The 23,923-nt window shown below is 44.9% G+C and overlaps 1 protein-coding gene across 2 annotated transcripts in view; it reads left to right on the top strand.

Moving 5' to 3' along the window:
• Positions 1-16,537: 16,537 nt before the first annotated feature.
• The window catches only part of HSPA12A (heat shock protein family A (Hsp70) member 12A), a 47,285-nt gene continuing 39,899 nt past the window's right edge, over positions 16,538-23,923 (top strand). Inside the window, exon 1 of one of the 2 annotated variants that reach the window (XM_028730138.2) lies at positions 16,538-16,940. In XM_028730138.2, coding sequence (XP_028585971.2) covers positions 16,913-16,940 — 28 coding nt within the window. In that variant the 5' untranslated portion in view covers positions 16,538-16,912. The remainder of the gene's footprint in view (positions 16,941-23,923) is intronic. The other variant, XM_028730137.2, reaches the window with a different exon arrangement.

Below are 23,923 nucleotides of genomic sequence, written 5' to 3'. Positions count from 1 at the left end.
GCTCTAATATATTCACTTATTTGTGGGAAGTGTCCCTGAGATAATAAAGTAGCCTCTATTTCTGAAAAAGAGGGAAATTGTGCAGTGCAAGCCCATGTATGTTTATTCAAAAGTATTAAAAAAAACACCCCACTGTCTTCAACAGAGCTTACTCCTTAGGATTGTAGCTGTACAAAGATGAGAATCCTTTCAAGGAAGTCTTTGGGTACCATTGATCATTAGATGTGCTTTAACCTGTCTGGAGATGGGATTGCCAAATACAAATATTATGCGATATTTGGCATCCATTTGATGGAGTGCTATAGCAAGAAGAAAGCTCAGCTGAGAAAAATAAGTGTCACTTGTTACATGGTGCTATTACGAACTGGAAATTAAGTGATAGTTGCCTCCAAGATAAGGGGCATCTGGCAGTCAATGGGGCATAAAGCTCTGCAAAAAGAGCTTAGCACTCAAGAAAAGATAAATTGCTGTTAGAAGCAGAAGAGGGTTAGAAAAGGAACCCATGAGCGCCCAGAACCTTAAAAGCATCAAGTAATAATATAACCATGGGGGAGATCATTTCCTGACAGTTAATGTCTAAACGATGACCTTTTGTCCTCTGCACCAGCTGCCAGGAAGTGCATTCCCTTCTGGTTACTAAACTTGGAAATGCAATGTAAATATTTTAAGGGGAAAAGTGAAGTAGACTAGTAAACATGAAAATAGGATGTCTTGCAAAGAGATGCTGATTTACACCTCTTTACTAATCCATTCCTTCCCTTTCCAGATTTGAGTAAATGTTTATTGTATCGATCATTAAGCCTTCCCCTGAGCTTAGCTTATTGCTTCATTATGGAACGAGGTTCATCTTTCCTTTCAAGGGATTTTGCTGGGTGTTGTGGCTTCCCTCCAAAGGCCTGTGTTTTTCTCCATAGAGCTTGATAATAGTGCTAAAAGCCACGGGAACTTAACTTCTCATTTTCCGTTGCAAAAGGATGAAACTGCTTTGGGTATCAATATGAGGGAAACAACAACATCTGAAATTGTGCAGTATGAATGGCCACACATTTATAGGTTAACCACTTTGGAGAGCAACAAATTCATGCAACCTAAATGGGAGCTACCGTACATGTCTAAATGTCAGTTTCCTGACAAATAGAACCCAAGGAAGGACAGTGTAGATAGGCAGTGACTTGTTTCTTGATAAAAGGTAAAGGTAAAGGGACCAGTGACCGTTAGGTCCAGTCGTGGACGACTCTGGGGTTGCGGCGCTCATCTCGCTTTACTGACCGAGGGAGCCAGCGTACAGCTTCCGGGTCATGCGGCCAGCATGACTAAGCCACTTCTGGCGAACCAGAGCAGTGCACAGAAACGCCATTTACCTTCCTGCTGGAGTGGTACCTATTTATCTACTTGCACTGTGTGCTTTTGAACTGCTAGGTTGGCAGAAGCAGGGACCGAGCAACAGGAGCTTCCTTCCAATCAGCAAGCCTTAGGCTCTGTGGTTTAACCAACAGCGCCACCCGTGTCCTGATATCTTGATATCTCCTGTCAGATGTCATGGGACAATATAGTGCTCTACGCAAGGTACTGGCCTTATTGTTGGGACAAGGGCACTGGAATTTGACACACCATAGAATCATAGGATTGTAGAGTCTGAAGGGGCCCTGAGGTTCATCTAGTCCAACCCCCTGCAATGCAGGAATCTCTACTAAAGCATCCCTGACAAATGGCCACCCAACCTCTGCTTGATAGGCTTTCTCCCTCCCATAAAACATGATGGCATTCTAACTGGTACAAACACCATTCCAGACCTATTTGGGAAAGACTGGCAAATCACAAAAGGGACCAAGACAGGAAATCACCACCACCACCATCAACATGCTGACTCAGGTTCTGAGATATTTTATCTCTCATTCCTACCACTTCTAGATCAGTGTATTGGCTTCCGCTAGATGGTTCCTCACAACTAAGCATCTCACATTGACAGCAGTATCCTCCGCTTCCTTTCCAGTAATTGCAGCTAGTTAAGCAAAAACTACCTCTAGACAGAAACAGTTCAGCTTACTCTTTCCTAAGTGCCTTGCATTGTACTTGTTTGCGCAAAGTATTGATCAGGCATCTTATTGCAGTTTGTGCTAAGCTGGTGTAAAGCTATCCCTCAGCAGCAGTGCCTGCTACTTACGGTATGGTATATTTTAAGGAAATGGCAAGTAGAAGACAAAGAGGCTGACATGAACGGTTTCTCCTAGATGTCCTCTGCAAAGTTGTATGTACTTGTTGGCTTTCTGTCTTTCGTTGACAATTGTGATCCAGCAACACCAACTGTTTAGTGGGAGGTAATTTTAATTTCAGTAGTTTATATATACATTTGATAAGGTACACTTGTGGTTGAATTTCTTAAACAGGTGATCACTCTGAAGCTCAGGAAGGGGTAGAATGAAGATACACACAGAAACAAGCCATCTTGTCTGTACTGCTAGATATTTCAGAATTTCTGTGTAAAATCATGGGTGCATCTGCCAAGTATTCTCGTTCAGCCTTGGAGTAATCATACAGTGTAAATTTGTCAGCTTATCTTTGCTTATATTTCCTGTATCACTAATCACATCTGGTCACATTTATGTAGAACCATATGGTTGGAGGGGACCCCAAGTGTCATCTAGTCCAACCCCCTGGAATATAGGAATCACCTGACAGGTGGCCCTCCAACCTCTATTTAAAAACCTCCAATGAAGGTGCAGTCCTCCACGGCAGCTATACCCTGGAATAAAGAAGAGAGACTCTGTGCTGCTTAAAGCTGGCACATTGCATGAAAGAAGCGTCCACATCCTAATGAAGAAATAGGGAGACAGCTGGCAGCACCTTAAACAGAGGCAAGTGTTTGGAGAGGGACTAGAGAGGGATATTCCTGTCCTTCCCCATTAAGTATTTTCTGCTTCTACCCAGTCTCTTTATTATTATTACCTTGCCTTTTCCCCTGATGAGATTCAAGGTGGCTGAGAAATAAATGTTGAGAATATAACTTGCTGCCCCCTCTGCACACGATGCTTCGCTCCTCAGTTGGCCATTTGCCTCCTCTCTGTCAGTGCTGGCTGCAAAAGCACCACCTCAGGGAAAGGGAATCTGCTCTTTTCCACCCTTCCTTTCCTGTTGTTTGTTTTCCTCTTCTGCCTCGAGTCTTGATTGAAGCTTTCACACTGTTTTCTTCTCTCTCATCAAAAGCCATTCATCTCGATGCCGCTATAACCATATTTGATGGTGGTTTGTTTTGAGATCATGAAAGCAGGCAAATTGGAAACAGACATTGTGGTGCTCTAAGCATTGGGATCCACGTGAAAACACTCAGCAGAAGGTGTATTAGAAACTGAAGAAACACCCAAACCACACAGCCAGAATAGAAATCCATGGTACATTTCATCCATGCTGAAGTGTTCTTACATGACGTCTGTCCCCAGATCCATCCCATAAATGTGTGGGGAGTCAGAGCATACTTTCCCTTCTCAGTGATCCAGTGTACATGCCCCACCTCCAGGGATCACATCCACACCATATACCGTATTTAAATTAGATTGCTTCCCTCAAATAACCCTGAGAACTGTAGTTTGTTATGGGTGCTGGGAATTATAGTTCTGTGTGAGGTGAACTATAATCCCCACAATTCTTTGGGGGAAGTCATGTGGTTTAATTGTGTCTTGAATGTATAGTGTGGATGTTCATGTAGGGGGTATAGCATTAAATAAGCCCAATTTTTTTGCATCCAGGACCATTTTATCAAATGGACACAGGGGGCAGTTGCTGAGCTTCCCACTTCTATCAGGGGCTGACCCAGGCTAAGAGTCAAAGCTTGTGTGTGTGTGTGTGTGTGTGTGTGTGTGTGTGTACACACAGAGTATATGTGTGTGTGTGTATATATATATATAAACAAGTCTCTAGTCCTTGTAAATTCAGAGATATCGATCAAAATACAGCAAGCATTATCATCTAATTGTTTAGCAAGAAGAAACTAGCCACTGATGTAGTTGATTTGCTGTAGTAAGTGAGAGAAGTCACAGCTAGGATTTGCATGTAAGAAGAACAGTGGTGTTCATAGTGACAGGAAAGTCTAGAGTCACAATTCAGTTCTCTGGAAATAAATTGCTTGTTCATTTCTCTACTATTTGGGTTTCCCTTCTCCCCAAGCAAAAATAAGAGCTGTCCATTTAAAAAACAACAACATGGATTACCAAGCAGCAACATGTCAACCTAGAAATAAAAGATAGGGAAAACAGTCGTTCATGCTCTGAGTCAGGTTTTATTTTATGCAGGGGAAAGTTTTGAAGGTCATTTATGGGTGTGTGTTTTTTAAAAAGTTTTAAAGCATTTAAGAATTTGGGAAGGGCCCTGCTGGGTCAGGCGCATCTAGTCCAGCACAAGACTCACAGGCGGGTGACACAAAGGAGGTGGAAGAAGTAGCCGCAGCAATGTCCTCTTGCACAAAGAGACTCACTCTAACTTTTCTGGATCTACAGTAAGTCTGTGTCTTTTCCCCTAGTAGCAGTTATCATCTGAAAATCTCAGAAAACTCCATTTATGGTTGCTGATTTTCATCTCTCACACAAGCTAAGCCCCAAAGGTAATATTTCCCTTGATTTTCAGTCAGCTGAATGGACTCCATTAAATGCTTGAGCAAATTGCTCATTTTTATTTTTCTGTTTTAAACATTTGTCCCTCGTATTATCTTTACGAACCGTTCAAGGCCGCTATGAAAAAACACTTGCATGCCTGCTGTGAAATAACAATAAAACCGCAGCATAAGCAAACGAACCAAATTACACAGCAGCAAAAGTGTACGCAAGGCAAACCATATAAAGAACCATCTAATAGCCACAGTGTAGGACTTTGATGCTACAGTATGCATTTGATGCGAACATGGCCATTAGCTGCTGGTGCTGCAGGTGTGGGGTGCAGAAAAGCCACAACAATGTGATGTTAGGATGTCAGCTGCACTTGATACAAAGAGAGGACAGACTAAGCAAGCAAACTGCTGTTTACAGTGGCCATTGGTTACAGGGCCGTCTTTAGCATATACACCGCCGGGGTGCAAAGATCCGTCCAGCGCCCCCAAGTTTAGTTTAGCTGCCCCCAAATTAGCTTTTATTGAGTTTTTTTTTGGGGGGGGGGAGCCAAAGTTGTTGACCTTTTGGGGGGGATCACTCACCTGTAACAATGACACATCGGAAAAAGCTGCTTTTGTTTCCTGACTTGTCGGGAATATTTGACGCTATGGAGTAACAGAGCGATGGAGGAGGGGGTAGGGATTTTCGCTCCATTGCTTTTCACTGCCGCCGATCGAGAGGAACCGGTATACAGTAGGTATACATTTCGTGCCCCCCAAAATTCGGTGCTCAGGTGCCCCGCACTCCTTGCATCCCTGGGTAAAGACGGCCCTGATTGGTTATCTAGGATCCTTGAGACTGGATCACCAATCTAGACAAGAAAGACGCGCAGTTTCCTGAACAAACTGGGCTCTGACAGCTATCTAGAAGGAAAATGCTGTATTGGGATTCAGGGAGAAAACAAAACATAACTAGGCCTTCGACGTACTTTATTCCAAATATTTTCCTATTGTTAGGAGACCACTGTTCCCTTCACAGAGCTACAATTCCCTGGGAAGAGAGATTGACTGATAAACCACACTGGAAATTGTAGCTCTGTGAGGGGAATAGAGGTCTTTGAGCAACGCTTAGCAACCTTAACAACTTTCCCCAAGATTCTTTTTGAGAAAGGACTGTAAAAGTGGTATAATAAATAGTGCTTTAAAAATCAATGGTGTGTGTTTCTCTAACTTCCATTGAACTCAATGGGGACTATTTCTGGGCAGACATACTCTGTACATTTTCCTCAGCAAATGTCTGCTCAGAACTTGGTTAGCATTTTGAAAAGTCAAAGCAAGCACCCACCACCTTTCCCTCTGGTCCCATGTCTTTGTTTTTCATCTATGATGAATCTGATAAGCTTTGACAGCAAAGCACCTTGGTGAGGCAGAAACTGACAGAGAAATTCTACTTTTGCCAGCTCAATCCTTTTGGCTCCATTGGATATGAAAGGATACAAACCTAGCCTGGAATCTGAAACCTTGCCTGCAGTGACCTTGTTTTAGCAAACTCTATTCTTATCTTCTAGTACTCCTTCTTGTCTCTGCTGCCATTCTTCACTGTTTCTCAGCATGTATGATTTCTACTTTTAGAAAGGCCTTTTCTACTTCTCTTCGCTAGATGTTTGCATTTGATTTCTAAGGAATGGGATATGGCCATTGTTCACTCTGCTTTCCCATTAGCATGTATCATTACTATTCTTTTTATCCTACCTTCCTCAAAGGAATTCTGGGCAATGCACATGATTCCTGTCTTTTATCCTGATAGCAATTATAGGATGTAGGAAAGACTGAGAGAGACAGCGTACCTAGAGTGCAAGGTCACCCCAGGGCTGGATTTATGTATAGGCTAAGTAGGCTGAAGCCTAGGGCCTCTAAATCTAGGAGGGCGCCCCCCAGCCAGCCCCCCTGCTCCCCAGTGGGCAGTCTCCCCTCTCCCAAAATTGCAAACCCAAGACTTCATGCAAGGGCAGGGCAACTCAGGCCCAGCAACTATGAGACTCAGGGCTAGCCAGTGGGGACCAATTTGAAGCAGTGGGGCACAACTTGATTTTTTGTTCTTGTTGTTTTTTGTTCACAGCCAAAGTCTGCAAAATCTTATAGATATAAATAAAATCCATCTAGATTGCCCTGGTGCAGGGGCCCCCTTAGGAGCGGCCCACAGGGCCCAATTTGGCCCAATTGCTCCAATTGCCTTAAGGTCAGCCCTGATGAGACTGTGCAGGGGTTGGACTGACAAGCCCTGCACCTTCTAGGTCCCTGGTGTCACCATTCAGAGTACAGACTCAAGGACTTGTTATGGAAATAAAGGGGGCACTTATTGGAAATCAGTTTTGTCACCTCTTCCCCCCAAACCCCAAGACAATGAGCCCAGCCAGCTTTTATTCACAGTCGCATAAGCACTATACATGTGCTTGGCCATAAACTTGTACATTCAACAGCTGAAATATACACCCAATATGTAGCAATGGAGATTTATGTTACTGCTTTATGAATGAACACTGTTTTATGAATGGATTCTGTATTTTGTGAATTACCTAAGAGCCACCAATAAGGAGTTCTAGAATCTGACAGCTATCCAATTGGGTACTACCAAACAGTGACCCCTATTGCTGAAAGCAGGTAACCAGCAGGTAATGCTTCAGCTCAGCCTTTGCATTGTTGACTGAACACCCCCTGTTGTGCAGATAATGGAGAAAGCTCATAAATTGTATCCCTTCTGGCATCCTGGCCAACTCTATTATGCTGGTGTAAACCCTGGTGCACCGGAAGCCCAGAATAGCAACAAATAAAATCCGCTCATACGTCAGTGACTGATAAGACTTGTCAACTAGTTCTTCCAAAGTCTTCCTAAATTATAAAGCTCCAAAATACAGGCCAAAAGAGAGCAGGTCTGTGAAGAGCAAGGCCTACAATGGGCACCACCAGTGAAAAGGCCCTGCTCCATGTAGCTGCTGCTGTTAATCTCCAACAGCTGTTAAGCAAGCAAGCACACAGGTCACCTTGGTCACAGTCAGGATGCCTATGTCCTGGCCAGGCCTGCACCCAATCTTGTTTTTGTACAATCTTGTTTGTCCTCAGTAACCAAAAATATATTATCAACATATACAAGCAGAAAAGTTGTTTTCCTGCATTTGCAAGGAATCGTACAAAACAAAGTGGCACTAATAAAGAAAAGTTCCAGAGTGGCAACAGAAAGCAAACTAAAAATGCTTTTGAAGTTCATCAAAACTATTCAGCAATATCAAGTTACAGTATAGGAAAACTGGTGCTATTAACAGTAATCCTTCTAGTTGGTTAATTGGTTTGGCAGCTTCCATGCACATGACATGTGATGCTAATTATTTCCCCCGAGAGTTAAATGATAACTATCAGAGGCAGCTACGGGAGAGCTATGAGATTCAGGTGAGGGTCAGATGCCTTGTTAATCCCACCAGGTATATAAGAGGCCTGCGGCCTGCCCAGGGACTTCTCTGTGGCAGCCCCCAAGTTGTTGGATTCCCTCCCCACAGAAGTGTGCCCAGCTTCTTCATTACGCAGCAAATGCTGAAGGTGCACCTCTTTTCCCCGACCTTTGACACATGAGATGTGAGTTTCCAGGACCCACCCTATTCCTATGATCTTGAATTTTAAATTGTTGCATGCTTGGGATCGCTTGGAATCATCCTCCAGGACATCTGTGGGCTGCCCCCTCACTCTGTATGTTCAAATCTCTCTTTGAAAATGTTCTTCTGAGGCCTTTGGGTCTGTTTAGCTACTCATATTATACCCAATGCAATGGTTTGTGAATAGTGCATTTTAAACTATTGGTTTTTATTGCATTGTTTATATTTGTTGTTTTAGACCGCATGGCTCTTTGGGGTAGAATTTCTTATTTTAAGTGTGTACAGAGCCATGTACATTGATGATACTATATAAACAAACAAACAACAACAAAAATAATAATTGTAACCCACTCTGGGACCTGTTGGTGATGGGCAGGTCATACATTTAACTACAACACTGACAGCAGACTCCAAGCTTTGCAAAGAAAGCAGGCAGACAGCGCATTGTGGTAGTCACCACTGTAGATACTGCTGAGGGAGTGTAAAGGCAGCTGTGCCATATGGTGTGTGTGTGTGTGTGTGTGTGTGTGAGAGAGAGAGAGAGAGAGAGAGAGAGAGAGAGAGAGAGAGTGTGTCCCCTGCCCACAACAGCAGAGATGACATCAACCACTGGAAAAAGCAAAATGTGTGCAGACTTCCTACTTCCGGCTGGTGTAGTAGTTCCTGAGGCTTAAACTCAGCTTCCTGAGGCTGCTTTTAGGTTTAGCATTTTAAAAAGCATTGGAGAAAAGTTACAAGAGGCCATGGGCAACTTTGAATTGGTCCCCCAGTTTTCCAAACCAACTGCAATGGGTCTAAATGGTGGGCCATTAACCTCAATAAATAAAGCAGTAATATTAAATTGGCTCTTCCTTCTTTTTAAAATGTTTCTCACCCGCTGCTCTCCTCACTTTAAAACTGTGAAATATTATTACCAGTAGCAATCTATGTGGTAGCCAGATAAGGAGCAAACTGAAATAATGTCTTATAATCAGTATGGTCAAGGGTAGTGCATGGTGTATAAATACTGGCTGCTAATAACTCTTTATTTCAGTTTACTTATGCTGTAGAAACAGGGATTTTTCTTGCCGGGAAGTAATCTGTTTTCTGTACATTCACCCTATCCAAATATTGATTCTCTCCCTCTCCTCTTGCATTCTGCAGACAATTTCAGGAAGCAAAGATTTATGCTCACATCAGAAAACATCTATTTTGAAAACTATGGGAACCCTGGATCAGCAACAGTGGTTTGAGAAGCTCTGAGATGAGGCGCTGTGCTTTCAGGTTGTTTGGGTTTCCAAGTGTCCTTGCTGAGATCAGCAGCCACTGCAGGGTTACGAAGTCAATCTTGTCTTCTTTTTCAGCTCACTTCCTCCCTTAAAAACAAAACTAAACTCCCTGAATGGAGTCCCATTTCACATCAAAGCTAAAGGAAAGCATGTGAGTTGGTGAGCACACTTCCAATGACTGAAAGCAATCTCATTGTCAACACTGAGTGAAATGTCGTGACTTAATGCATGGTGATAAAAGTTGTGGTAAAGTAACATCTAGGGTGAAACAAATGAAAGTAAATAGATAACAGATGAACTAGTTTGTAACTGTTACAACTAAATAATAACAACAATAATAATTGTATTATTTATACCCCGCCCATCTGGCTGAGTTCCCCCAAAGACGTTGAGATCAACAAGAGTCTCAATGGCCAATCCCAACTTCATCTGTAATAAGCGTATAGTGGAAAGTTGAGGGAAATCCACTCTTGCTTAAGCAATGCGCTTAATCCACATTAAATGAACCTGATGATGCGTGCGGAAAGCACTTGTTACCTTGTATGATACAGTTTGCTTACCCCTATAGCTGAAATCCACCACATTACATTTATCCCCTTTCTCTGCTCCATGAGCTGCTTGTCTGAGCGGTGATTTGAGCCTTATTGGCTGTGAGTCCTGGAAGACCTGCTACCTGCCTTGCAGACCTTTTCCGCATTGACTGAGGCTGGGGCTGCTGAGCAGAATTTTGGGCTGGGGTACTGTTCAGGGGCTCTTGTTTAGGGGGGTGTTGCTGCTGCTGTTATTGCTGTTAATTTTTTGTATCTTTATTTTTTTATCTTATGATTTATGTTGAAATTGTTCAATTTGGTTGTGTACTTTTTGATGCTTTGTTTCTTGTTTATGACTACTTTTGTTATGTTTGTAGTTATGTAATTTTTTCAAATGTTGTAAGCTGTCTTGAGAATGGTTTTAACTTTGGAAAGGCAGCATACAAATAAAATGATTGATTGAAAATGAGTTTCCCCAATTCAACAACTTTGCACTGACCTACTCCTGGATCATTAGGTAGAGGGAATATTTTTCAGCAATGCAAATTACAGGTCCATATCTTCTTCTTCTTTGGCGATCATTTGTAGCCGAGTAAGATTGTCTTCCATAAACACGGTTTTAACAATGAGTCCATAAGTGACTGTGGAGGCCAATTCTGGATCCACACAGTGGGGACATTGGTTTCCAGGCAGGAGTTGATCATGGTGTGGATTTGCCAAGCATGCCTTCCTTTTAGCACATTTCTCCCTTGCATCCTGAGTTCAAGTGTCTTCAAAGCCCATGACACCTTTGGTAAAGGCTGTTCTCCAACTGGAGCACTCACAGGCCAGTGTTTCCCAGTCTTTAAACCTCTTTTGTTGACCACCAGCATTACACTTTCCATTTTTAAGTTTGGAATAGAGTAATTGCTTTGGAAGATGATCATCAGGCACCTGCACAATATGACCAGTCCAACGAAGCTGATATTGAAGAATCATTGCTTCAACACTGGAGATCTTTGCTTCTTCCAGTACACTGATATTAGTTCACCTGTCTTCCCAAGTGATGTGTAAATTTTTTTGGAGACACCATTGCTGGAATCTTTCGAGGAGCTGAAGATGGCATTTATAAGTTGTCAATGTTACACAAGCATACAGTAAGGTTGGTAGTACAATAGCTTTGTAAACAAGCATTTTATACCCTAATCTGGATCAGGACCAGAGTGAGAGCAAAGCTTAAAGCCCCGCTGCCACCCACACTATGGTCCCAGTGGAGATCAGGCTTCCAGAAACTGCCATTTGCATTGCCAAATAAAGCTCCTTTAAAGGAAGAAATGTTTTTTATTTTTTTTGGCAGCACATAATATATGATGTCAAAAGCTCATCTAGAGAGGAGGAGGGTGTGTGTCGAGTGTGTGTTTGGGGTGTATGATTTTGTGCATGTCCAGCTCTGTCCACTTTTGGTCTAGCCCCACCCACTGCTGAAATATGCAGCAGAAAACTTCCCACTGAGGTAATGCAGCCAAAAAGGCTTTCAGAGCAGCTTACAAGAATCATTACTAAGGCTCATAATCTTTTTAATTCACCTCTCCTTAAGCTCTACTGTGTCCCACTGATAGCTCCTCCTTGTGCATGTCTGGTGCCATGTAGTCTACAGAAGAAACCAGACTTGGAAAATTAGCATGCTGCTCATATAGTCTGGCGTGACCTGCAACAAAATGTTGCAGTCTGCATTGTTCCAATTCAGGGTTCCAGCCAGCCATACTCTTTTCCAGAATGTTCCATTCAGTTTCATCCCCCCCCCTTTCAGTTTTCTGTACTGCCTTCCCAATAGTCAGCCAGCACTTTGTAGACATTAAGTATGCTTGATTCTTCTTAAGACATTTTTGGGGAGAGAGTTCACCCCCTGGGTTCTCCTCCCCCCAAAGTTTTTATGTACTTTTACCAGCCTTGGGATTTCCTCAAGACTGTGGAGATCTCCCTTTCATGTGTTGTTGGTGCCATTTTGACTACATAAGGATGCACACTCTGAAAATGAGTTCACTTTTGTCATACAAGATGATGATGACATCCACACAAATCAGAAGACGTGAAATATGAGCTCTAACATTTTAACAAATCGGAAAGTGATAATAAGAAACTCTTTGATATGAAGTACCCCTTGTTGAAACAGAAACAAATTGAGTAGATGTCTACTATCGATAATTTCTGCTACATGCAGGCACACATGTCTGTATAAAGCCTTTTATTAAAAAGCCATTCTTATTTTATTTTATTTTTAAAAAATGAAACTTGTTTGTCAGGCCTCCCTGGTGTGATACACTTTGCTTGTTCCTTTCTGCCCTTGCACACACAATAATATTAACAAGGGCTTTTGATGCTTCACTTCTATTTAGAAGCGCCTATATATTTAGAGAAGGAATATCTCTCTACTTCATTTTAAATTGGACCCTGATGGCCAGTGTACATTAGCCCACACTCGACCATGTGGAGGCTGCTTTCAACGGCTGTGTGCGGCAGCTGTCTCCCCCTAATGTATTGTTTCTGTGCCTGTCTTGACAAGCAGTTTGGTTGATTTTCCCCACTGAGCTGCATGATGAGCCAATGCACACCAGCAGTCAGCACATGGGGGGAAATGCCACGGGGAGCAATTTAATGCAGCCTGCATGCAGTGGTCACATCATCATCCCTTGCATCCTTTTAATTTGCACACTGCCCTGAGTACTGCTGTGGGAGGGTGACATTAAATGCTAGAAATCTCTGTGTAGTTTAAGAATGCTGAACTGAGGTGGTTTAGTTACTATGTGCCCTGTTCTGACCACAAGTTGATGGACACCTGAGGGAGGCTTATCAGCCAGATAGCATCAGGCTAGAATTGCAGGACCTTGGATAGCTCCAGGCAGAGCACCTGTTCAGATAATGTTTAGAGCTCAACTAAGCTCTAAATGCAGGTGGGGCTGTGGTCTAAACCACAAAGCCTAGGGCTTGCTGATCAGAAGGTTGGCGGTTCAAATCCCCGCGATGGGGTGAGCTCCTGTTCAGCCCCAGCTCCTGCCAACCTAGCAATTCGAAAGCACGTCAAAGTGCAAGTAGATAAATAGGTACCACTCTGGCGGGAAGGTAAACGGTGTTTCCATGCGCTGCTCTGGTTCACCAGAAGCAGCTTAGTCATGCTGGCCACATGACCCGGAAGCTGTACGCCAGCTCCCTCGGCCAGTAAAGCGAGATGAGCGCCGCAAACCCAGAGTCGTTCGCAACTGGACTTAACAGTCTGGGGTCTCTTTACCCTTACCTAAGTTCTTCTGGGCTTCTCATGGAACTGACTACCTCTCCTAGGCTCAACTCCATCCCCAAGGAGTGGAGGACCTTAAAGTGGCAGGTCTCTGACTTGGAGTCTATAATTCACACACTACTCCATTCATTCCCACATAGAGCTCTGGCTCTCAGATACTGCGACCAGTGATCCCAGGTCAGGGGTCTATGACTTGGGAGGCTCATCACTGGCAGACTTGGTCTCAGTGTCCTGGCCTATGATTGGTGTCTCTGTACCTTCCAGAGCAGCAAAGCTCCTCTTCCTCTCTGTCCCCTGAGTCCTGGCTGTCTCTTAAGGTGAAGGTCACGCCTACAAATATCATAACTACCTGGGACAGGTGAAGCTGATAGATTTCTGGCGCTCAGATATCTATCTTGTTGTTTCTGGACACACCAGGACAAAACTGGTAGTACTCCAAGAAAGATTGCTTACAGGGACTGTAATCAAAACACAGAGGTAGGTACAATATTGCTATACTACTATATATCTACAAAGTCAGCATAATGTCTTGTCTGAGAGCTTCTCTCAGTCCCTGAAAGGCTATGTCATTAAGCACTGATGCCAGAGGAGAAAAATTCTGGAGACAACGACTTGTCTGTATTTTCTCCAAAAATTTCAACTTAACTTCCTGAGTTTTATTCGATTGCCCTTTCCCCATATTTGCTAACTCAACCAAATCCAATCACTGTTAGTTTCATAAATACCTTCTTTAAAAAAGTAAGTTGCTAAGCTTCCAAGAAAAATGTTTTATTTCTGTACCCACTTGCAACACACATGCAACCATACTCCTCTTGCCTTATTCACAACACCTACAATCAGGCTTGTAACTTAGGAAACCTGACTTGAAACAGATTAATGCTGTTGTGTGCTTGACATTCAGAAAGATGGCTCTATCCAACAAATTCCATTTTAATGTGGCTATTTGGGTTGTTTCAAGTGGGAGGAGGAGAGAGGGGGGGAAGGATGCCTGTCTCTGTGTTGTACTTCCTATTACATTTATTGTTGGTGTTCTCAAATATCTAATTTTAAAGCCAACAACATAATATGTATCCAGGGGGCTGTTAATTTTTTATTTTTGCTGTTAGGAAACTCTAACATGAAATGAAAGTTGTCTGGTTTCCTGTTTCCTATGAGTTTGCCATCAGATTCTAAATATATAACTGTGGCAGGCTAAAGGCCAGATGTTATTCCCTGCTGTGTGGTATTGAAGGGGAGGAGAAGGGAACCCAGAGCTCCACAGCCTGCTGTCCTTATCTCCCTGGGAATTTCTCTCATAATGATGAATTGCAGGGTCTCCATTGCCAGAGCAGCTGATGCCTAATTTAAATGCTGAGGCTGAAATCCTTTATGACCACTGATGTTCAACACAGAAATATTTCCAAAGCTTTTATATATATATAAACAAACTGTGCAAACATTTCACAATTCTGCCCCCTGTCCTATAAATTTGTTTCTTCAGCCTTTTGTGCTGTGGTTGTTCCCAGGGCTTAACTTGACCCAAGGCCATGTTTTCAGCGGCAGGGTTCACTGAAGGAGAGGGGGAGGTAGATGTTTTCTGGACTCAAACTCCCATCAGCCTCTGCCAGCATAACCAATTGTGAGGGGTGATGGGAGCTGTAGTCTGAAGACACAACACTGGCTTCAATGGACTCCCCAAGGTGCTATGCAACTTTAAGTTTACACCTAGGGATGCTGTGATAATCTTCAGTTTTTGGAAATATAAAACCTAGCAGTTATATCTGAGGTTAACTCAGAGAGAATCTCTTTCTGAGCATTTGCAGATACCCCTCGCCAACAGCCGGCCCCCTTTTAAAATGCAGTTTTTTGTGGAGTTTTTGTGTGTTTTTTAAGGACAGAGCTTTCAGTTTTCCAACAATTTTGTCTGCTCCAAGCAAGCACTGTGAGCTTCTGTCCCGCTGGTTGTCCCCTGATGCCGATTATGAAAAGGACAAGCAGATAAAACAAATGTATCTTTCTTTTGTTATGTAAAGATCATATGCTAGGTTCCAGTAAAGCATTTTATGGCCCTCTGAGAGATTTTTCATTGTCTAAAATAAAAATAAAAATGCCAGTTTGGCCCAGTTGGGACTCATTTTCCCAAATGCTGTTTTCAGCAAACATACAGATTCCCCCCCCCCCCCGAGATGTAACCACCTATCCATGAAACCATCTTTTCTGAATGCAAACATTTATGACAAATAAACAGCTTTGCTCACCAAGCATGTACTGGATCCTAATATCTTTCCCCCTCAGTGATTCCTTGTCTACTGTATTTGATCATACAGTATACCTCTGTGAAAAGCAGTATTCTCTATATAAAAACAACAACATGATCACAAGACATTGTAAGATGCAAGAACCCTGTCATTTGCCCCTTAACTGTGGGAAACTCTCCTTCTAAGAGTTGTGTTAAGCTGTTAGCAAGACACCTTTGCACAATAAAGATGCATTTTTCCATTGCAAGGATGTACTGTATTGGCTTTTAATGTGAAGTATTTTTTTAGCCTAGGAAATGATGCATGAGAGCACGTCCATCGCTGTTCCACTATGCGGAATGCAAAAGTCTTCAGGACATAACTCATAACCAGCAACACTACACCCGAAACCAAGACGGTCACCACTCTGTATCCATTTATGTTTTATTTGTTCTTAATTCTCTCAACCTTGCACACCCCTTCAGTGCGTATAACTGCATAGGAGTGCACATCCAGCCAGTTTCCATTTAATGAATGGCAGCAAGAAGATTTTTTGCTGCTTCTCCATCTACATGACAAGCCTATATCTCATCCCTAGTGGGCCGATGGGACATTTCGCCATGGACACTGCATCCCCTCTTATGTTAGTTTTCCGCAGTGGCTCCAAGACACTTTCTGATGCACCTTCCATGATCATGTGAGGAAGCCCACAGACTGGAACCGGTTCACGTCTGGCAGACGCATGGAGATACCAATGTGTCTGAAAGATGCCCTAAGTGGTCAGATGCATTAGGTACGGGGATCCTAATTGTAGCTGTGTTTTAAATAAATAAAAGCCCAAGGGACAACCTTTGGAATTAAGAAGTGTTACTTATTTTTTATTCTTTTAAGGCAACGACAGCGTTCTGGTTTGGGCTCGTCCAAGCCTATTCCTTGGAGATCTCCTTTGTCACTTGCTGCCACGATTCCCTCCCGCGCCGGTGCGTGAGGTGGGGTGGCAAAGGGGAGGGGGGACAGGCCGCTCACTTCCAAGGGGAGGGGCTCTGCAGAAATCCGAGCAGCCAGAGCCTTGCAGCAGGGAAGAAAAGGCTGGTGGACACACACGCAGAGAAAGAAACATAGACACAGGGGTCAAACGCTAAGCCCGTCCCTTTGGCTGTCTACACAGCCAGCCGTGGGTGGGGAAGGAGGAGGAGGAGGAAGGAGAAGACGCGAGCAGAAAGAAGCCTTGGCGTCGCCGCTCGCCTGCAGAACCGGGAAGAGAGCGACTGCAGCACAGCCGCCTCGCCCGCGCTCCCAATGGCTCCGGCTGCCGAGTGAAGCGAGCGACGAGCTCGGTCCCTGGCGGCTGAACGCGCCTGGCGAGGCTGAAGGACGGAGCCGAGGGCGCAGTGAACGCCTCCAGCCATGGCGGGGACGGAAGGCGTCACGGCAGGTAATGGGGGCTTGCGGGAAGGGTGGGCAGGCGGGGGCAGCGCGCCTCGCGTGGAGAGGGCTTGCCTTCGGGAAAAGCGCACCTCTCCAAAATGCGCGTCGTAGGCAATGCGGGGGGGGGGGGGAGCCCCAGCTGGGAAGGCGCTGCGGGTCTGGGCTCGTGGGGTACGAGGGAGCGGGACGGGAGGCAGGAGGGGGGCTGAGGGCCGCGATCGACCCCCGACTACATCGTGGGAGCCGGATGCCGGCGTCGCGGTTTCTCTCCGCCCAATCAAGGAAACAATCAATAGCGCTGAATCTTGGGTGGTTCATGCAGGAGACCGTCTAGATTCAGAAATGAAGCCGAGTCTCTGGGTAATGGATGCGCAGTCCCTCCCAGAGGCAGGTATGGCTTGGACGCCGCTGTGTCAGCAGCCTGAGCTGCATATCCGGAGGGTATGTGCAGAAAACGCAATGCACCCACATGCATGCATGCATGAGTTTATGCACACGTGGGATGTGGCAACGTTTTGTGTACGAGTCATATGGCGGCAGGAAGGAGCAAACTACAGGGGTCGACGTGTAAACGTTGCTTTAGGATTTGCTTGTGCGCAAAAGGCATCCTTAAGGCAGGAGTTCCCTTCATTCGTGAACAGACCTTGCACAGTAATCAACACCTACCTATGAATTTGCAGCGCGGCGCACGTACGGCAGAGGATGGTCGCAAGCAGCCTTTTATATTTGCGCGGCTGCTGCGCGTACGTCTGGAGACGCCTCGGTGTGCAAGTCCAGTTAGCAGCCCATGACTTGACTCCACCATCCTGAGCCTCCGGGACCGTCTAGCCAGTAGGAAGTGGGCGGGGGCAAGATCCTTGAGGAGGTGATCTTGGGCGGGGGGGGGGATGCCCTGAGACTAATAATGATTCATTGGAGAGGTGCTTTTTCTCCCTACTCCCACGCTAAGTTCCCCCACCCAGCCCCACTTCCCTTCCTTGCAAGTTGCGCTCCCAGAAGAGAGCAGGAGTTACTGTACTTGCAAAGTGCCTCCGCCCCGTTTCTGCAAAAGCCGGCCTGCCGTCACGTGGGGCTTCGGGGGGAACCGACTGCGCCAGATGGGGAGGCGAAGCGGCCGGCTATAGGATCCAGGTGAAAAAACAATGCGGAGGAATCCGAGGCGGGCACGTCCCCCGCCTCCGCGGCGTTTCTCTCTCTCTCCGGCCAGGCTGCAGGGAGGGGGTGCGCCCCATCTCTCCGCATGTGCTCTGCGGCTGGGCGGGGCACTGGGCCAGAGATCACCCAGGCTGGCAGTGCAGCGAAAATTTCCCAGAAGCTGCGATGGCCAGCTCCCTCCTTGCTCCTCTGCCTCTTGCGGATCTTTTCCAGGAAAAAAAAAGCGGGAGGGGCTTCTAATTCTCAGGATTCAGGAAGGATATGTGAGGGAGCAGACAGAAGCGACTGAGATCATGGCGAACAGGGGTTGGAAGCGGATGGGTGGGAAACCTCATTCTTCCAGCGGTTCCTTTTGCAGGCTTTCTTTCCTCTTTGGGAATCGGACACTAGAGTCGCACCACCCAAATTGCTGACAGCCTCACTTAGCTGCAGTGGCCGGTTCTTTCTCCTTCACTGTCGGGCCCTGCTTTTCCCCTATTCCTCACTTATTCCTTACTTACAAGATGGCATGCCATTCAGCACAGTGACTCTGCACTTTGCGCAGCCTCTGTGGGGTTACAAAGAGCTGGTCCGCAAGGGGGCATCCATAGGATGGATCCATTGGGTGCTCCGCCTTGCATTTCCACCGTGTGGGTGGGCGGCAGCTGTGACCCACCTGATGTACATTGCTCAGTGGGTAGAGCGTGAGACTCTTAATCTCAGGGTCATGTTGGGCAAAAGATTCCTGCATTGCAGGGGGTTGAACTAGATGACCACTGGGGCCCCTTCCAACTGTACAATTCTATGATTGCAGCTCCCTTCAGCCCCAGCCTGCATAGCCAACGGCCTGCATCTGGAGGGCCACAGGTTTCCCTGACGTAAACCTAAACCAAGTAGAGCATACACCCCCACTTAGTATTATTTCAGTTCCATTTTTTTCAACACTGGACCAAAAGGGCAATTCAGCTAGTATAATTTCCAGGTGAAAATGTCACTGCCCCCACTTTGCAACTTGCATATGGTTGGTGGTGTGCACTCCTTTCTAAGGGGTTATCCATATTGCGCCCCCTTTCACTTGCTCTATCTGTCTACCTGGCCCCTCATGTCCCAGCCCCATCACTGAGGGAGGCTCTGTTAATGGTCCCCCATGACTCAGATGCACAGCTTGTAACTGCTTGGAAGCAGGGCATTCAGTGTAGTGGTCCCCAGTTTGTAGAGCTCCCTTCAAATTGAGATTAGACAGACCTCTTCGTTGTCAGATTTCAGGTGCATGACTAAGACTTTCTTGTTCCAGCAGGCATTTTACAATAAAGGTTTATTGTTTTAATTGTCCCATTTCCCATGGGCTGTACACCACTGAGAAGTGCAAATAATTAAGTAGTATATGCATGTATATTATTTAATAGATCAAGGAGAAGGGACTAAAATGGGGGTGGGCATAATGGGCAATTGGACAACCCTAGGCCTGGCCCTCTTTTCTCAAGATTCTGTGGTGTAGGTGTGGCTGGTGAAGAATTGTGGGCTGCTTGAGGGTTTCTCAGAAGAAACCAGTGCTTCTTGATGTCTGATGTATCTGATGGGCTGGCTGGACTAAAAAAACCCAAGCAGGTAATAGTGACGCTTTAACCCATGTAATTTGCTTCATGGTTGTGAGTTTCATAGAAAATGGGAAATCCTTTGTCTTTGAGTCCTTAAATTTGTACTCGTTTACATTGTGGTGACAGTGTAAGGAGAGACTTAAATATCTGAGAGCCGCTTCATCTGTATGCAGCCTGCAAGGAAGTGGTGCATAATCAAGTTATTTAAATGCAGGGCATCAGAAGCAGGGAGGAAAGGACATCATTTACGGAAAGTGGAATTGTGAAAAGTGGGGGGGGGGGGCAATCTTTAAGATAGTTGTTTTTTATTTGCTGATAGTGAAGAGTGCTGCAAGCTAATATCTCTTTACTTCCTGCAAATTTAAAAGAGTGTTGCTCTTTTAAATCTGTTTCCCAAATATCAATTTGGAAATTGCTCTTTTTTGGCTGAACATGTTCAAAGCATTAGAGAGAAATGGCACTGGAGAAATGAGAAAAGTGGAAAAGCTGGTTTACTCAGCTGTCATATGATGGATGTCACATATTTCCCCCCACATGATTGTTGAATCTGGTATAAACTGATGCTAAAAGAAAGCCAAGTAGGAAGGCTTCTATGGTATTCAAGAATGTGTTTCAATAGAGTACCCATTTGTCATACATGCAATGCTGACATCTGGTTTATTCACTGATATACGTAGTGAACAACAGTGTTGTTTTTTTAAAAAAAATGTAAATAATGATGTTGCATTGTGAAACTGGTTCATGGCAGAACTAATGGTGATGAAATTTGATTGTAGTAAAAACTTTGCTACGAAGACAAAACTGCCTAAATCAAACTCAAGCAGTAAAAGATTGCAGCAGGCATCTGCTATTAATTATTTTTATGGTTCCAGGTCCTACAGCACTGCGGTCTTTTGAGCATAAGCCTCAGACAGACAGCAGAGTTGATCCCCTGAAGCTTTAGATACCACCAACCCAAAGAAGTGCAATGCCTTTGGTTTGAATGGTGTCTGTTTAGCAGATCTTTTAGCTGAAACATAGCGCTTACAAATATAGAGGTCCAGACTGTAAAAAAAAAAAAGACAAACAAACAAAAGAAACCTAGGGAAAACCTGTTTGGTCTGCCCTCTCCAGAAACCCTGGAAAGTGTTGTGCGATGCTTATTGGGTGGTCTTCTGTGGGAGTGAGATTCAAGGACATCAGCTGCAGTGGATCTCTGAAGTCGCAGCACAGAAAAGGAGTTTGCCTTGTACAAGTGAAAAAAGCAATTAGTAGCTTGCAGAAACTTTGAATTGTTTTTTGTAAAGGCAGAGTTGGGGAACTTGTTGCCCAGCAGCTGTTGTTAGATTAAGGTGCCCATCTTCCCTGATCGTTGTGTCTACTGGCAGGGGCTGATGGGAGTTGGAGCCTAACATTTGGAGGGCCACAGTTTCCCCTTTCCTGCTTCCAAGCACAGGAGCCCTGCTGGGTGATGGGAGAAGATGCTCTCCTGCTGGATCAAAGTGGCAGAACTTCCTGTGAGAAGTAGCACCTCTGTTCCAATATGCTGTCAGTTCCATTGATATTAACTGTGGTGTCAAAGACTGAGGGGCAGGATCTCATCCACGGATAAAGCTCCCTTCCCATTATTTCCCCAGAGTCTAAATAGAAGCTTGAGTTACTGCTTGTGGGCCACTCTTGGGGAACCCCTTTCCACTGGGAACTAGGATAGAAGGCACTGGTGAGATCCTATCAGAACTCACAGCAGGCCAGCAGGACTAAGAGCAACCTTTGGCCCTCCTGACTTTGCTGAACTACAACTCCCATCAGCCCCAGCAAGTATGGCCAATGGGGAGGGGTAATGGGAGCTGGAGTTCAGCAACAGATTAAGGGGTGGAAGTGGCATGATGAATTGGTATTATGAAACAGTAGTGGGTGGGTTGATAGGACGCTGCTGTCACCTGACACCTGGTGGCATTGCTGCTGCTTACTTCCAGGGAGAGGGGGGAGAGGTTAGTGTCCAAACACACCTGTGGATCCAGTCTGGAGCTCCTGCCAGTGAATTTGCACTGTGCTCACCTCGCCCGCCTGCCCGCCCCTCTCATGGTAAACAGCAGCTGTGACGGACCAGATGACGGTGATGGGCGAGCACAATGTCCACCACTGGAAGCAAGTGAGGCACAGCTGGAAGAGATGCTGTTCTAGCATTTGCCCTGGCTATGTTAATAAAACATCCCTGAGCTAGAAAGTAGCATAGAGTTCCTCTATCCTAAGGCTGCAACAGAAGTATTCCAGTACTCAAGCACCGACCTTGCATTTGCGCATCCAGTCTCATAATGCATACAGTGGTACCTCTGGTTATGCACTTAATTCATTCTGGAGGTCCGTTCTTAACCTGAAACTGTTCTTAACCTGAAGCAACACTTTAGCTAATGGGGCCTCCTGCTGCCGCCGCCGCCACGCAATTTCTGTTCTCATCCTGAAGCAAAGTTCTTAACCTGAGGTACTGTCTGGGTTAGTGGAGTCTGTAACCTGAAGTGTATGTAACCTGAAGCGTATGTAACCCGAGGTACCACTGTATCTGTATGTTCCAAATATGAAATTGACACTGTTGGAAGTGAATCATTGTTTATTACATTTAATTAAATGCTTTTACAAAGAAAGGTTTTAAAGGAACCAAAACCTTTCCATTTAAGACCTAGTAGAACTACAGTGCTTTATTAACAAAGCCTTATTCCTTATTTGGTCTGTGTACATCTAATCAATCCTATTCAAATCTCCAGGAATTAAGTACTACATAATTTGGTGGGGCTTACTTTCAAGAGCATGCTAGATAATTATCCATAATTGGTAATAACAATTGATAATAACTGGTGCAATGGGCAGAAAGGAAATATGGGGCCACCACTGCTTAGGAGCATCTAAAGGGAGAAATGCCCATGTTCTTGCTGTGAGAGTGTTGCAAGGGAGGCAGAGGCAGCTGTGGCAGCATAGGTTGATGGCATCAGTGCACCCCATGCCTGCAATGGGTGCTTCTAGTGCAGGGGTGAGGAACTGGATCTGACTGGTGGATTGGATCCAGACCCCTCCCAAGCCCAGCAGACCACTTTGACAGATGGTTGAGGTTACCCACTTCTCAATTACTGAAGGGGAAAGACTCCCTGGACTAGGAACCTGATCCACCCACAGTACCTCCATCTCTTCATTATATGGCACTTGTAAAAGTGCAGGTCCTGCAGATTGAAGCAGTCAGGTTCTGAACTGGGGTAATCCAATTACAAGAGTAGAGATGCCCATTCTTTATGCAAGGAACCTCCCAAATCACTATGAAGACAGTCCAAAAAAGGCTGATTCATGTTGTATTGGTATGGAAAGCACATTTCACCCCAGGGGCATCTAAATCTAGGGCGGCGGTTACAGCAATTACCATTAGGAAGCATTGTAACACTTTTGCAGGCTGAGCCTTTGCATGCTTACTCAGAAGGAACTCTCAATGTGTTCCGTGGGGCTTATTCCCAGGGAAGTATGCACAGAATTGCATCTTTAAAGCCACCATCTCTTCTCTGAAGTTGTAATCCTGTGCTGTATACACTTACTGGGAGAAAGCCTGATTGAACTCAGTGGGTCATATTTCTCAGTAGACATATGTATACAGTGGTACCTCAGGTTACAAACACCTCAGGTTACAAACAGTTCGGATTACAGACTCCACTAACCCAGAAATAGTACCTCTGGTTAAGAACTTTACCTCAGGATGAGAACAGAAATCATGTGGCGGCGGCAGCAGGAGGCCCCATTAGCTAAAGTGGTACCTCAGGTTAAGAATGGTTTCAGGTTATGAACGGACCTCCAGAACGAATTAAGTTCATAACCAGAGGTACCACTGTATAGCATTGTGCTGTAAAGTGTCTTTATTGACCTCTGTTTTCAAGTGTGACTATTTTTCCGAAGCTTTCATCAAATTGGAGTGTGTGGTTTTGAGCTATTTCTCTGGGTAAGATCTGTTCATGCGGTTTTCCTGACAAAGATGGTCTGCTCATAACATTTACTATTCCCAACAGTATGTTGAAGCATTTCCCCCTCTCATTTTGGAATGACACAAGCAAATAGTTCTGCCATTGTTCATGATGCAGCAGTTCTGATGATACAGGTAGTGCTATAAAAATAAGGAGGAAAGAGGGATTATAGACAGAGAACAAACCCAATGCAAGTTGCTTTAGCAGCAATTTGTGACTTTTAAATCCCTAAAATGAAAGAGCACTGCCGGTGCCAGCTGCTGCAGAGGATCTCCAACATATGA

This window comes from Podarcis muralis, chromosome 6 (genome assembly GCF_964188315.1).
Source record: "Podarcis muralis chromosome 6, rPodMur119.hap1.1, whole genome shotgun sequence".
Lineage (NCBI taxonomy): Eukaryota > Metazoa > Chordata > Lepidosauria > Squamata > Lacertidae > Podarcis > Podarcis muralis.
Note: the sequence above shows the minus strand (reverse complement) of the source record. Positions and strands in the feature narration are given on the sequence as shown.